Genomic DNA, 15,955 nt, shown 5'->3' with positions numbered 1-15,955 from the left:
AGGCACAGCATTCTTTCCCTTTAAAAAATTGCGCTCATAGAAGCAATGGGGTATGGAAACATCACAGAGTTTATCTTACTGGGACTTTTCCATAATGAGGAGGTCAAGACAATGTGTTCAGTTCTGTTCTCACTTTGTTATCTTGCAACTCTCAGTGGAAACCTGGTGGTTCTTCTCACCATCAGGGGCAGCAACCTTCGTGAATATCCAATGTATTTTTTTCTCAGCTACTTGTCCTTCATGGATGCATGTTTCACTTCCACAGTGGCCCCTAAATTGATTATAGACTTATTGATGCAGTGTAACACTATATCCTACAATGGCTGCATAGCCCAGATGTTTTATTCCCACTTCTTTGGTGCCACTGAGATATTTATCTTGGTAGTTATGGCCTATGATCGCTATGTAGCCATTTGTAGACCCCTTTACTACATGATCACCATGAACAGACAAGTGTGTTATAATCTTATGACAGTCTCAGTTATTGGTGCTTTTATACACTCACTTGTGCATGTACTGATTGTTATCAGACTTCCCTTCTGTGGTAACAACAAGATAGACCACTACTTCTGTGACATATTCCCCCTGCTGAAACTGGCCTGCACTGACACAAGACTCCTCGTTATTATAATCATTACCACCACAGGGGTGCTGTCCATTTTGACCTTTGTTGCCTTGGTCATTTCTTACATCATCATTCTGTCCACATTGAGGACCCACTCATCCAAGGGCCGCCACAAGGCCCTTTCTACATGTGGCTCACATATCACAGTTGTATTCATGTTCTTCCTGCCACTCATCTTTACGTATGTCCCAATGGGTGATATTGTTGGGAATGACAAGGTATTTGCTTTATTTTACACCATGATTGCCCCTTTGTTCAATCCTCTCATCTACACACTTAGGAATACAGACATGAAGTATGCCATGAAGAAAGTATGGAGCCATGAAAATCTGTTTAAAGGAAAGTGAAGTCTCTTCTGGTGGAGCCTTTTGTTCTCAGTCTTGTTCTTCCTACAGAATAATTGAGAGCAACACACAGCAAGATAGCAAGATGGGGAGTGGTCATCAAAAGTTGCAAGCCACAAGAGATAACACACTTAGCCATGGGGAATGTGTATATGGATGAATCAATTACCAGTCTCTTCCATTTTAGGTAAATGGAACTTATTTTGTCCTTCATGCTCCTAGGCATAATGGCTAATTATTAATATTGTTATTGGTGCAAATTAGAAAGCTATATAATTTGGCAATTTTTGTTCTACTTTGGGATACTAATATTTTATCTGAGATAGGTGTCATAGAGATCCTTTCTGGTGTTCCCACCACTGTATTTGGCATGTCTATTGGTTTATACTCACTTACTTCATATTTCACAATCATGTTGATGAAACTTTATGCATGTAGTTCACGATGTTATTAGGAGACACAACCTTACAGAAAATTCCTTGATTCTCTCTGGCTCTCACAGTCTCCCCCACCCACCTCTTTTGCAATGCTGCCTGAGACTTAATTGTGGGAGTATTTTTAGATATATCCATTGAGACTGGGCTCCACACCTCTGCAGTTTGATTGGTCAGTGTTTCCTATAGTGGTCTCTATCTGTTTGGAAGAAAAACTTCTTTGATGAGGGGTGAGGACAGCACTTACCTCTGGCCATAAGGACAAATGATTATTTTGTTTTGAAGGATTATGCTGGTTTAGTCAATCAGTCGTTATGGATTCTTCTCCAATAACCATGACTTTACTATCATTGAGTAGCTATCTGGGTGTCCAGTGCTAGGCATGATTTTCCTCTTGTTGTGGGATTTTGAAGTTCTACTAGAGTGCTGTTACTTTCCGCCAATGTATATGTGCTACTACTGCACCCTTAGGGCTACCACACCATGCTGGTTGTCAGTGTGGTTTATAGGTATCATAGCTGAATAAAGCTTTATTGCTCTCTCCTTTGGGAGTTGGATAGGTGATATTCCTTGCCAAAGAGCATGACAATGGGTTATCCAGAGACAAATGGTCAACTCTGAAAGCATCCATAAGAGTAATATTGTATGAACTGAATATGTTTTATTTACCAATTATATGTGTGTATAGTACTATATATGTATATACACATAAATATAATATATGCGTATTACTATATATATGTATACACAAATACATTTTTGTATACAGTAACAATTAGTGGCAAAGGGGTAATGAATTTAAAGGCTACCAGGAAGGGAAGGAGGATATGTGAGCATTGGAGGAAGGAAGTGAAAGGAGAAATGTATTTGTACATTTTAACTCTTTAAACAATTTTGCTTCAAGAATCATTCAATGTAGTATAAGTATGCTATTATTGTAATGATTATGTCCATTATTTATTTAATACTTAGAATCCTGATGGTGCTGTATTATTGCAAGTAGGACTTTCCTACTATGAATGATGACACCAATTTAGTTATTGCTCATTGACAAATTGATGAAATAGGAATTTCTAATGTTCACCTACCTGTAATGAAACATGAATTTAAATAATGATCTATGTACATACCAATCTGCCTTCACGAGCACTAGGGAAATAGACAAGATAACAGCCTATGAGTTTATCACAGGCATACAAAAATAAGTATTGCTAAAGTTAAGACTAATCCCATCTTGTCTGTATCACATGGTTTTCCTAACCCTGGCATGGACAGAGTTACCTAGAAGTGTTGGAAGGTGAGAGAAGGAAGCACAATATTTTACCTTGGAACAGTAAAGGGAAGCTGGACAGTAATATTTAGTAATCTGAAAATTATGATAGGTGGCTTGACTCTGGGCATTAAAGGGCCCGTGTCCTAGAGCCCTAGTCATAAAATTAGAACCACAAATTCAGCTTCATTTAAAGCTTGGATCCATAATGTTTCTTGAAGGCTCATAGGTTACAGATTGGTCTTCAGCCACTGATATTACTGAGAGGTCCAAAATGCAAGAAATAGATCATTCAAGTACACTAGTAAAAATTATGCTGAGATGTACAAGTCCCTTTCTCTCAATTTTCCTTGGATATCCTGAAGTGACCATTTTTGCTCTACTATGCATCTTGTACCTGACTTTCTGCCTTGCCATAGCCTTAAATACTATGAGCCAAATGACCATGGACTGAATGGCTGAATTTTGAAATGACTATATTATATAATACATAATTTATATATCATATTATTTCATATAATATATTATTTTATATAAATATATGTATATATTGTGTAATATATTATATTCACTTGAGTATATTAAATATGTTATTTTTAAGTTGTTTTGTGAAGTAATGGAAGGTTTAATAACTCAGCTTACAAACAGAGTAAACCAATAACAAGTATCTGGCTGCATACTTATATTTATAGAATATACTTCTAAGATTTCTCTGGTATCAAAAATAATTCCACTATATTTAATCTAATCTTGACTTACTATACTAGCCTTTAGTCTCATACCATCACCAGGGTGAACCAGGAGTCCTAGTCACCAGCCCATAGCCATTGACCTAGCCCAAACTCTACAGCTACATAATTTAGGATATAATACATAGACTGAGCTTCTCAGCCCTCTGTAGTGCTAGGCAGGATATCATAAATGAATGGCTGGCATTCTCTTTTGCTCTCTAGTTAGAAAAAGTCACAAATTAGTCAAGATATAATTTTTCCTTAGTGTTGGCATCATGACCCATGCTGTTAGTAGATGTCAACCTGGGTTAACAGTAATGGCTCATTTTAAATTAATTGTTGACATATATTCTTACATACATAAATATAACCTTCTCAATCTGTATAATGTTACTTGTATATATGTTTTTTAGGCTTGACCATTAGGTATTGGGCAACCAATTGGAGTGATCTTCCATGGGGAAGACTATTTCTTCCATTCTTAGCATCCCTTAGTTTCCTGTAGCTCTTTCTGTAGAACTGAGGCCTCCTGGAATTTCCCTGGCCATGTTAGCATGTGTATAATGTCTATTGTTGTTGTTCTTATTCAGCTCACATTTAGTCAGCCATGTTGCAAAAACTTCATGGATATATAGCATCTAACATACCTAGGAGACACAATCCTACAGCAAACTCAATGATCATATTGTTCTTACAATCTTTCTGCCCAGTGTTGCAACCTGATAACTGATCTCTGAGTCTTAGTTTCAGGAGTTTTATTATGTAAACTCATAATAGGCAATAAAAAGCCTTTCAGAAGCCTTTATTAAGACCTTATGAAAACTTGTCTCCTTATATACTTCAGAAGGGAGAATAGTATATTTTAGCTCAGTTTCCTGTTCCACCAAGCAGTCTTTTCTCATCCCCCATGCTGTCTGTCTCTGTCTCTCTCTCTGTTATTTCCAAATGCACCAGTCACAAGCCTCAAGTGTGCATTGCCGTCTTCTATCAATAACAAGTTTCATGCTGAGACACAGGGGAAGGTGTCTACCATCCCAGTCCTCTAAGCTGACCTCAGTGAGTACAGATATAAATTGATTGGTGCGTTCCTGAGTGAAGTTGCTCAAGGCTGCTCAGAGCAGGGCTTCTTGCAATGTTACCATCTGCAACAATATAAACCTTGATGTATAAAATGAATATTCAAACTAAACATGTTCTGATTATAAATCAAAAAGTAGTTCATTTTAAAATAATACTTTTACATGCATATAACTTTGCCATTCTAAGATATAAAAGCACAAACTATAATTACCACAGTATATTATTTGTTTATCAGTGATAAACAAGACACTGTGTATAAACTATCAGAAGTTCAAGATCAATACATGACTCAACCAAAGATACATTTATAGCAGGCATTTATAAAACCTTACAAAAAATTATAACAAATGTAGAGACTCTTTTAATAACTATGTACTGGTCACATGAGGGCTTCCCATTTGTTTCCTACAGGGTTATGCCTTTTGATGGATCCATTATGTCATAAATTGTCCATTAGGGTACCATAGAGTAAAATTTCATGGTTCTGAAAGTACCTTGTGATTCATCATTTCACAGTTTAAAAAAAATTCATCTTGAACCTGCATCAACCCAGTTTTCTTTTCCAATGCTTTACGTTTTGTTCTTTTCATTTTAATGATATATTTTTATTAATTTTTAAATTATGTATATATATGTGGGTCTGTATATATAGATATGTGTACATTAGTGCAAATCCCCACAGAGTTCACAAGAGGATGTCAAGTCCACTGGAGATAGAGTAGAACACAAAGAGCCACATGTTGTGAATGCTGGAGATGAGCTCAGATTTTCTGCAATAGCAGTATGTACTTTTATCTACTGAGCCACCTCTCTACAACTCTAGTTATCCTATTTTCAAAAGATAATTCATATTTAAGCCCCAAATTGCCTCCCTGTGTTATTCTATCAACGTTTTAAAGTTCACTCACACTAACTGATAATAGATTTAATATTTAGTGTATATAATCCATACAAGTCCATACATGTCATCTGAGATATAGTCATAGCTACATATTATATGTGATTTACTATATATGGTATAATTCAAGACAAATGTTGAAGTTATCCTGTCAAATTAGAAAGGAACAAATTAGGACCATTTCATATTTAATGAAATTATACAACTATCATTTGCAAAAACTAATAATTCTCATAGGTCTTCCTAAGTCAAAAGGCCTTTTTCAGAGGGGAGAATTTTCTGGTGTCTTGTTATTCTAGAAGTATGTTTGTGAACATTTGGGTAGAATGCAATGTTAATCTCATAGCATAAAGTGAAAAAATATGTAGAATCCAGGGAAGGCAGTTTATGTTCTCAAATAAGAATTTCTGTCTAGAGCATAGATTACAGACCAAAAACTTACAGCAAGTATTGTGAACATTACTAAATACCCTCAGCCATTACAAAGCAAGTAATTCATTTCTTTGATTTTTTAAAATAAATTTTTATTTGCTTTAATAACTAAGGTTATTTGATAATTTGCTGTGGTGAGTACAAAGTGTCTCACACAGGCTTTTGTTTTTTGAAAAGTTAGTATCCACCTAGGGATGCTATTCTGTAATGTTGTGGAAAATTCTCTACACTGGCTTATCTGGCCTACTTATGGCCATAGGGCAGTGATTATCGACTATAGCCTGGCCTATATTCATACCCAAATTCTGTCTCTCTGCCACATGATCAATTAAGATGTTACAAAGCAGCCATACTCTGCGTGCTCAGTTACTTTTGTCAATATACCTTTCCTACTAGACTGGATGGCAGCTGTAGTGTACCAGTTGTGTGAATTGAAACATTCCTTCTAGGAGAGAGAAGAAAGAATTATAAAATTCAGGAAATGAACAACTCACAGGTCTCTGGAACTCCTTTAAACTAACAGGATTCATAAAGAGTTCTCCAAAAGATCCTGGGAACAGTAAATGATCACTGGAGGTGGAGATGCTTTGGCCAGCCAAGCAGCCTTTAAGAGACTGCCCAACCTGTGGACTGCAGGAAGGTCTTGAGAGAGGTCCAGATTTGCAGCTTTCCTAGATCAAACCCTCCAATGGGTGTGCTCTCCAGTGACATACACTGGAGAAGTCCTGTAAACAACTTCTTACCCATACTCCTGTACGCTATCTCAGTATATCCAGAGTGGCTTTACTAGACTAATTACTTTGTTCTGTCGCTGCTTAATCCCTGCATGGGATGAATAGAGAAAGAGATATTTGAACACACCTCTCTCAGAAAAGTTTCAGAGTCTCCCATAATATTGACAGTACAGGGATCCTCCCATCACCACTTCTTCAGTTCTTGGATTAAAGATATGGGCTACAGTGTCTACCTTTTCAAAAATATTATTTTGAGAGCTTGAATGCAGCTCTTCATACTCATATGACTACCTCCTACCTCCTTACTGAATCTTCTTCACAGTCTGAAAGAATACATTTTAATAAAATATTTTTATTTCATTAAATATGTATATTTATACTATATATACTAGCATGTCAAATGCACAACATATAATATATGCACACACATTGTATATATCATATATATGTATACATATACATATAAGTATATGTATGTATACATGTGTGTATGTGTGCATGTGTTTTTGCACATGTGAACTCACAGAGATTGTGAGATTGTTCAGGGCTTAGACAGGAAGCATACACAGGTTCTCACACCAACCAGAAAGTTATTTACAATGACACGTGCTTGCAAAGGAAATTTAGTTTCTCCCAATGGATGTCATCATGTATATGAGTCACCCTTCAGGGTAGGCCCCATACCAAGAAGTTGTTACTCAGCAATAAACTCAATGGTATTTTTGTAGATTTTTTTGTCTCATGTTGCTTTGTTTGGGGATTTTTGTTTGTTTTATTGTCCTTTTGCTTATATAATTTGTTTTAGATTTTGGGTTCATTTGTGGAGTGCATTGTGTGTTTCTTTCGTTTCCCTTTTGTTGTTTGCTTTTCAAAGAGAAAGAGGAAGAAATGGAGTTGTTGGATGGGACAGTGGGGAGAGTTTGGAAGTAGATGGAGGAGAAAGTGTATATTGTATGCAACCTTTTTTTCAGCAAAACATACTAGACTCTATGTCTGACACTTCACCTAAGTTTTATCTATAATTCATTTAATTATATTGTAAATACTGCATTTAAAATACTATTGAACATTAGAGAAAACTGACTCACACAAGTTTGTTGAAGGATATTTGATCACAATGTGAAACTCTGAGACTATGTTAATAAAATTAACCTTGGTGGAACCAGCAACAAGTTGACAGGAATTAGTGTTAAAAAGGATGGATGAGTCAGGAATACAGACAGAGAGCTGCACAGGAAGGAGGAGGGAGGGACTTAGAGATTCATGGTCTTTTTGGTTTGGGACAAGTGGAAAGACACTTCTCTCGTTGGGTCTCCTGCCATAAAGGAAGGTCAGCTGGTTGCTTCTCAGCTTCTCTGATCTAGCAGGTTTTCACCCTAACATCTGACTCCCTAGTCTTTGTTGGTAAATAGAAGTATAAAGACTTGGTTAAAATCTACATTTGGTGGCCTGGCTGAGTCCAGCAGGACCGGAAATCCTGCCATGCCACTGTCTAAGTGGCAGATTGCTGACTGTGAGGCCAAAGGGCACAGAAAGTAGTTAAAATATCATTAGATTCAGGTGCAGCCACTAAGCCCATGAGAAAACAAAATTTGACATTCCAACATGGGTCATGATCACATAATCAGGGAAGCCACACCAGTAGAGATTGCCACCATTGGCTACTGTTCTCACAAGAATCTGCTCCAGCCACAGCCACCACTTGCAGGGACTTCTTGCAAGGATTCTGGAGGGCAGACTCATGCTAAGGAATTATGGAAGGGACCCTGAGCTTGTAGCTGATGTCACTGCTGTGAACAAATTGAGAAATCAATGATTTTATGAGACACCTGGGAAATTCTTAAAGAGAGAGTTAAGAATATTAAAAAAGAAAAGAAAAATCTTTCCCATGTTAAGAATGAGAAATACCACAATGCAGGAGTTAGAATTCTGTGTAGTGCTACAATGGATGGATGGAAAAAAAACAAATGAAGAGATAACCAATTTAGCTTGGCTTGACATAGTCTTGATTATAATTATTATCAGTTTGGTAATTCATATTTTATCCTTTACAATGTGGCTTAATAATTGTGCCAAATATGAAAATTCAATTGATAAAATACAAGTTTTAGAAAGATTTACTCTTGATAAGATACAAGCTTTATGAAGACCTACCAATGCAAATAGCTCAGGGTTAGACACAGACAGAATTTAGACAAGAATTTATCACACCCCTCTATGATGATACTGAAGAAGGGTGGCCCATGGTTATTAGAAAATCAACCTTAGTTTATCCAGTTAATATATAAGAGCAACCAGCAGAAGATAGGCACCCCAGAGATTATGCAGAAGTTAAGTAGTATCCTACAAAAATATTCAAGTTGAAGATAATTAAGGAAGTGGTCATTTTATATGGTATTTACTCAACCTATGTGAAGCAGATGTTAAATTCATAGACAACTCAGAATAGAATTATCCCCCAAGACTGGAAAGATTTAGCTACAGCAAAATCATTGGCTTTAGAAAATGCTAATTCAGAACACAAAAATGTGATTAGGCCATTAAAGGCCAGTTCAACACCAATAGATGATTAGATTAGAAATACAGCTGATATTGAATCACACGCTTATGACTCTGCTTTGATAGGAGAAGATGGCCATTATGGGGATACCCTTACAAATTAAGACTGATAATGCTCCAGCATATGTCTCTAGTAAATGAAACAGCTTTTGCATTTTATAACATAAAGCATATTACAAGTATACTACACAATCTTACAGGTCAAGCAGTTATAGAAAGATCTAATCACAGTTTAAGAAATATGCTTAATAAGTAGAAAGGGTTAATGAAGACCCTCAGAGATAGATTGCACAGTCCTTTATTAGTTTTGCTAATGAAAAGGGGATGACAGCTGTAGAGAGACACTGGATATTAGCAAAATGTGTTGAATTAAATCATCCTCTATATTTTAAAGTTGTGTTGACCTCAGAATGAAAACTAGGATATGTGTTATGTTGGGGAAGAAGTTTTGCTTTTATTTTCACAGGAGAAGAAAAGCTAAGGATACTATCAAGATTGATAAATATTAGATTCAAACAGGAAAGACCTCTTGATTAAGAGAGGCAACAGTTCATCCAACAGCTTGATCATTCAATCCAAGCCAATCTATAATACTACCAGATGTCTTTCATTTGATCAGGTATGAAAAAAATAATATTAAATGATAATGTATTTTTCTGTCACAAAAAACCATTTTGCCCAAACAAAGATACAATCTGCCAGAAAAGGAACTTCCTAAAGTTAGAGCTAGAGCAGGATTTTGTTTTTGTCTTTCCAGGAGAATAAAAGTGATGCTCTCTCCTCTAAACCAAAGCATACTTGTTAAAGGAAAATCCAAAATCTCTGTCTTATGTCAGAAAAGCCACCTGGTATGAGACAGAAGGAAACCAAAATTAAGGGACTATTCTATTGCCATTAGTCTTGTTATCTTTTGTTTTTATTTTTGACTCTTTCAAATTTTTCTTAATGTATTAATATCTCAAAATATATAAGAATATACACATAGGTATATGTTCTGTCATGATATTAGTGGTCATATAGAGTATTAACTAATTCTAGGAATAAGCTGTACATGTTTCATTTTTCTACCCCCATGAAAGCTGACCAGAATTATCCTTCTTTGTAGGTACCAGCTAGATATCTCCAGTATATGATGACTTCAGCAATAGGGTTTTTACTATCAAGTTCTGAAAGGTAACCAAGAGTAAAGGCAATAGCCTGTAATATTTTGAGGTCTCTGGTATCCCTACTGGCCAACAATTCTGAAGAGGTATCTCATTTCTAGTACGAGGATAAAGGCTATTTACTAGCTTTCCATGTTTAATAGAGTCACTGTCTTTAATTGTAGGAGAACTCCATTTAAACTCTTTTTATATATACGTATAATTTAGGAAGCTTCTATAGTTGTAGGCTTCCATAGCTTTTTCAAAGGGCCTTTAATATTAGTTTTCCTATCTGTGACCTTTTTAACATTCCTTATCTAGGACACCATACACCTCCAAAAATAAACTATGTTTCTGACATGGATATACATGCCCCATTTTATGACTGTCAATTCACATGTTCATATCAGATAGATTTTTTTCTCAGTTCTCTTTATATTGTGCTATTTATAGTAAATGATAAAAGCTGTATAAAGCCTGGAGCATGTTTCTTTAAGATTCTATTCCTTTTATTTTTAGTAGTCCAGTATACCGAACATATTTTAGGTTTCATATTTAAGAAGAACTCTAGGTATACGTGATTAAAGCAAGGTTAGGTAATAGCGCAGTGACCATTCTTAAGTATTCCATAGATAATTGATGACAATCACTCATGATGTCAATTATATATTTCATAAAGTTTTGGAATTAAGGAGCCATAAAGACTCAGAAAATAAAGATGAGATATAAAATGCTAATTATCATGACTCCACCCATTGATGCTTCATGCATATATTAAATATAAAACTGAACTCTGTTACTGTACCCAATATATACCAAGTAAGAAAAAAATTGGAAGAAAAAATGTATTCTCATTATTTACTTAGGTATTTAACTTCAATTGTAACTCATCAGACTGTTGTAAGAATGTATTGAAGTTAGAAGTTAAATTGAGAGTTCCCCCAAGATGGTTGCATGTGCCTCAATTCTAGCAATTCTTTGTATTTATTTCTCATCAGTACTGACTGTGTAAAAGCTATATGAATCACTCAGCAGAGAAAAAACAATGATATCATGAGGTTTACAGGCAAATGGATGGATCTAGGAAAAAAATAATCCTGAGTGAGGTAACCCAGACTCAGAAAGACAAACATGGTATGTACTCACTCATAGTAGGATACTAGATGTAAAACAAAGATGACTAGACTGCTGTGGATATCGCTCTGTGTAAATAAAGTTTTGATTGGCCAGTGGCCAGGCAGGAAGTATAGGCGGGACAAGAGAGAAGAGAATTCTGGGAAGTAGAAGTCTGGGGAGACACTGCCAGCCACAGCCATGAAAAGCAACATGTAAAGACACTGGTAAGCCACAAGCCATGTGGCAAAGTATAGACTAATAGAAATGGGTTAATTTAAGATAGAAGAAGCAGATAACAAGAAGCCTGCCACGGCCATACAGTTTCTAAACAATGTAAGTTTCTGTGTACTTTCTTGGTTGGGTCTGAGTGACTGTGGGACTGGCAGATAAGAGAGATTTGTCCTGACTGGGCCAGGCAGGAAAACTCTAACTACACTAGACTGCTACACAACTCCAGGGAGGCTACCTAGAAAATGGGACCCTAGGAAAGACACAGGGATCGCTCAGTGACAGAGAAATGGATGAGATCTACATAAACAACTTAGATGACAGTGGGAGTAATGAAGGGCAAGGTTCGAGGGAAAGAGAGCTTAGGGGAGCAGGAGATCCCAGCTGGATCAAGAACAGAAACGGAGAACAAGGAATAACAGACCATGATAAATGAAGACCACATGAGAACAGGAATAGTCAGAGTGCTGGAGAGGTCCCCTTAAATCCACAATGATACATCCACTACAGACTACTGGCAATGGTTGAGAGACAGACTGATCTGACCTAGTCTGGTGATCAGATGGCCAAACACCCTAACAGTGGAGCTGGAACTCTCATCCATTAACTGATGGAAGTGGATGCAGAGATCCTCAGCCAGGCCCCAGGTGGAGCTCCAGGAGTCCAATTGTGGAGAAAGAGGAGGGATTGTAAGAGTGTGAATTGTTGAGACCAAGATTGGAAAAGCACAGGGACAAATAGCCAAACTAATGGAAACACATGAATTATGAACCAAAAGCTGTGGAGCCCCCAACTGGATGAGTGGGACAGTTGAATGGCTTGGACTGTTTGGGAGGCACCCAGGCAGTGGGACCCGGACCTGTCCTTGGTGCATGGGTGTTTGGAGCCTTGGGCTTATGAGGGAACACTTTGCTTGGCCTGTAAGAAGGGGACTGGACCTGCCTGTACTGAATCCACCAAGTTGAATTGAATTCCCGGGGGAGTCTTGGCCCTGGGGGTGATGGGAATGGAGGGGAGGGGCTGGGGGGAGGGTGGGGTTGGAGGCGGGAGGGGGGAGGACAGGGGAACCTATGGCTGACGTGTAGAATTGAAGCACAAATGTAATAAATAAAAAAAGAAAATGTTTATATTAAAAAATAGTTGTTGAAAAGCACAAAATAAAATAGTTTATATGAAAAAATGTTAAATAGAGCTATCTACATATGCTAATGGAAAAAAAGCTATATGAATCAGTCCTCTTTTGCATTAATAGTAAACTGATATGATGATAAAAAGTGTCTGAACACAAAGAAAATGTTTATAGGGAGAAACAGGGAAGAGTAATATTTTCAGTTTAACATCTTTTATTCTAATTGTAAATAAGATCCTTTAATTTTTAAAATTATTATCCTATCAATATATAATCACAGGAATTATTAGTGATTCTATTTTGAATATCCTATTTTATGATGAAAATGTTATATATTAAGTTTCCAATTGAAAACTCTTCATTGTATTTTATTTAATCCTCATGAAAAACCAACAAAACAGAAAGTATTTTCACTTTTGATTTACTTTTGAGAGTTAGAAATTAGGCTTAATTTTTCTTTTTCCCCTCTTCTTTTGTGGCTTTTTTCTTTTCTTTTACTTTACTTCTTTTCTTTTATTATGTTTTTAATTCACTTTAAATACCAACCCCAGATCCCCCTCTCATCCCTCCTCCAGCTCCCCCCACCTTTCTCCCCTCCACCCCTCAACCCTTCAACCCCTCCTCAAACAGAGTGTGTTCTCCCATGAGGGGACAACTAATCCTGGTACATTCGGTTGAGGTGGGACCAAGCCCCTCCCAGCTGTATCAAGGGTGAGCAAGATGTCAGACCATAGGTAATAGGATCCAGAAAGCCAGCACATAATTTTTCATATAATTTTATAAAATAAGTATTTAGAGTGGTTAAACCAATATTAAGATTACTATTGACTGTTAGAAAGCCAAGGAGATAATGTTGTGTGTAGATATGAGGATTAAAGCCAGCACCTCATTCATCACAGAAAGTGTTTTGACACTGAACTACAGACTCATCTCTACAATACAGACTCTAAATATGTTATGCACCCAATGGTTAAAATAAGTGTAATTCACAACCATTACATCACATTTTCAGATTCCCTGTGTTTTTAGAATCATTGAGAATATTTCCAAAGAAATAGCGTCTGGTTAAAAAAGCATACATTACTTCAGAATCTGATTCTGGGGCTGCTTTGAGAGTGGAGTCCTTGAATGGCATATATGTGGTCCTGGGTTCAGTCCCAGATAAAAAAGCAATCAAATGAAAATCCTCTTAAGTTCTGGAACTTTTTAAGAAAACAATCTCAAGTAAACTATCTATTTTTAGATTTTCATCTGAAAAAATAATTTAGCTAACTTACTTTGAGTGAACCACAGGTGTGATTTTTAAATATTATTGGGCACAATAGAGTACAATTATCTGAGATACAAAGATAATTAGAATTCATGAAGTCTTTTCTTAATCATCTATGAAATCCAAAATCACTCCAAAATTACCCTTCAGGTGGATATATTGCCAAAGAATTTTAAATATAATAGTTTACTTTATGTTTCCTGTTTAAATTAACTACTAATAATTTGGAAATTCAGAACTTTCTATCATTTTTTCTGTGTACTCAACTTCTTATTCTATTTTCAAATATTGATTTCTGAACTGACCTTTTGTGTGCTCTCTTTCATTCTACAGATCCCAACTTCTATTATCTTTCCTGGGACTTGGGTTATGTGTATGTTATGTGTGTATACATGTTTTACAACAAGTTAAATAAAGATAGACTTATATTTCCACTGTGTATTATTTATTTGCCTCTCCTTCATTTTGAATGACATATAAAATTTTGGGAACCAGTGTAAACACTGAACTTTATATATCTTGGGAACTAAAACAAATGTAAGAATATCTTGTGTTGCTTTACTTAATTTGATAAAAAATATCATCTTTTATGGGAGACATAGTTGGAATTAGTAATACTTTTTATTAGTTAATGAGGAACAAGTTTCAGTAAAATGAACTCTGGTACTAGTCAAGTTGGCATGCAATTTAATACAACAAAATACACATCATAACTTAATGATAACCCAACTGTTGTGCAAAAACTTATTTTTCTTCAAGGTTTGGGTGTGGAGATTTTTATTAGCAATTCTAACCAGCAATTCTACTCATATTCTTTATTGAAACAAAGGAAATAGGGAACATAGCTCACTGCAGAAGTAGTGGGTTCTCTTCAACTTGCTATTGAGAAAAGAATGGTATTTACGAGGGCCTGTAGTGATTTCATTTATTCTCCATCAAGTTTAGAATATAACTTTAAAAAAGTAATACTATCTTATTTGAAGGACCTCTTTAAATGCAATCTAGAGAAAGAATGCCACCTTGACACACTGATTCAGTCACTATGCCTGGTAAGTGATGAGGAGAAATCTGAATACTGGAAATGAACATTAAAGGAAGAAAACAAATGGATAACTGTGTATGGGAGTTTAAACATCTGTGGTAAATATCTTTCTTCCTATCAAATGCATGTGTTTGTAGACGACTGTGGTATAATTTGTAGGAAACCATGCCAAAATTAAACTTTCAGGGGAAAAAAAGACCCAGATATAAGATTTGAGAGAAGCGATCAGGATATTACCAGAAAACAAACAAACAAATAGAAGCAGAGAGGAAACCTAATACACTAGATTTTTGTATAAAGGTATGGGCACTTTAAAAAGTTGAAGACTGTCTGCTTAGGAGGAAGAATTCAGTAGAAAGACTATTGATGCACAAATTTTAGAAATTAACCTATTCTATGTCTAGTAATGGCACAAAATATCTTAGGAATATTTTATAGCCATTGATTAGGAGTTTTTTATTAAGATATGTAATTTTTAAATATATATTTTATTGGATACCTAATTAGTCATATTCTATAGAATATATACTTTTCCTGTGTAGCTACATAAAACATAGATGGAAATGACAATTTGAATTTGGATATTTTTTCCCATATTCCTGGAAACTGATAATCAATGCCCCCAAATCTATCTTTTTTATTGTATTTTCCAGATACCATGAACTTTTCAAATTGTCCCTGTCCTGTCTTATGATGGTAGTGGAGTTTATGTCTGGTTGTATTTAGTTAATTTAAAATTCTTTGTTCATTCTCTATCTAATTATTTCCCTCAACATTTATGAATTGATATTCAGAACATGGGAGAGGAAAATAATTTTTTTCTGTCAGTTTTTCTTTTTCTTTATTCAACCAGGAATATTAAGAATTCAGAAAGTTCTATGTTATAACATACTCAGAAATGATAATATTTAATATCCTGAC

The 15,955-nt window shown here is 35.7% G+C and overlaps 1 protein-coding gene across 1 annotated transcript; it reads left to right on the top strand.

The window, feature by feature from the left end:
* On the top strand, positions 1-1,054 carry LOC118581358 (olfactory receptor 4P4-like). The gene has a single exon (XM_036183396.1). It carries the CDS (start codon positions 46-48, stop codon positions 970-972), a length of 927 nt encoding a protein of 308 aa, XP_036039289.1. The 5' UTR covers positions 1-45; the 3' UTR covers positions 973-1,054.
* Positions 1,055-15,955: the final 14,901 nt, after the last annotated feature.

This window comes from Onychomys torridus, chromosome 4 (genome assembly GCF_903995425.1).
Source record: "Onychomys torridus chromosome 4, mOncTor1.1, whole genome shotgun sequence".
NCBI classification, from domain to species: Eukaryota; Metazoa; Chordata; class Mammalia; order Rodentia; family Cricetidae; genus Onychomys; species Onychomys torridus.
The sequence above is the reverse complement of the archived record's forward strand: the minus strand, read 5'-3'. Positions and strand labels throughout refer to the sequence as shown.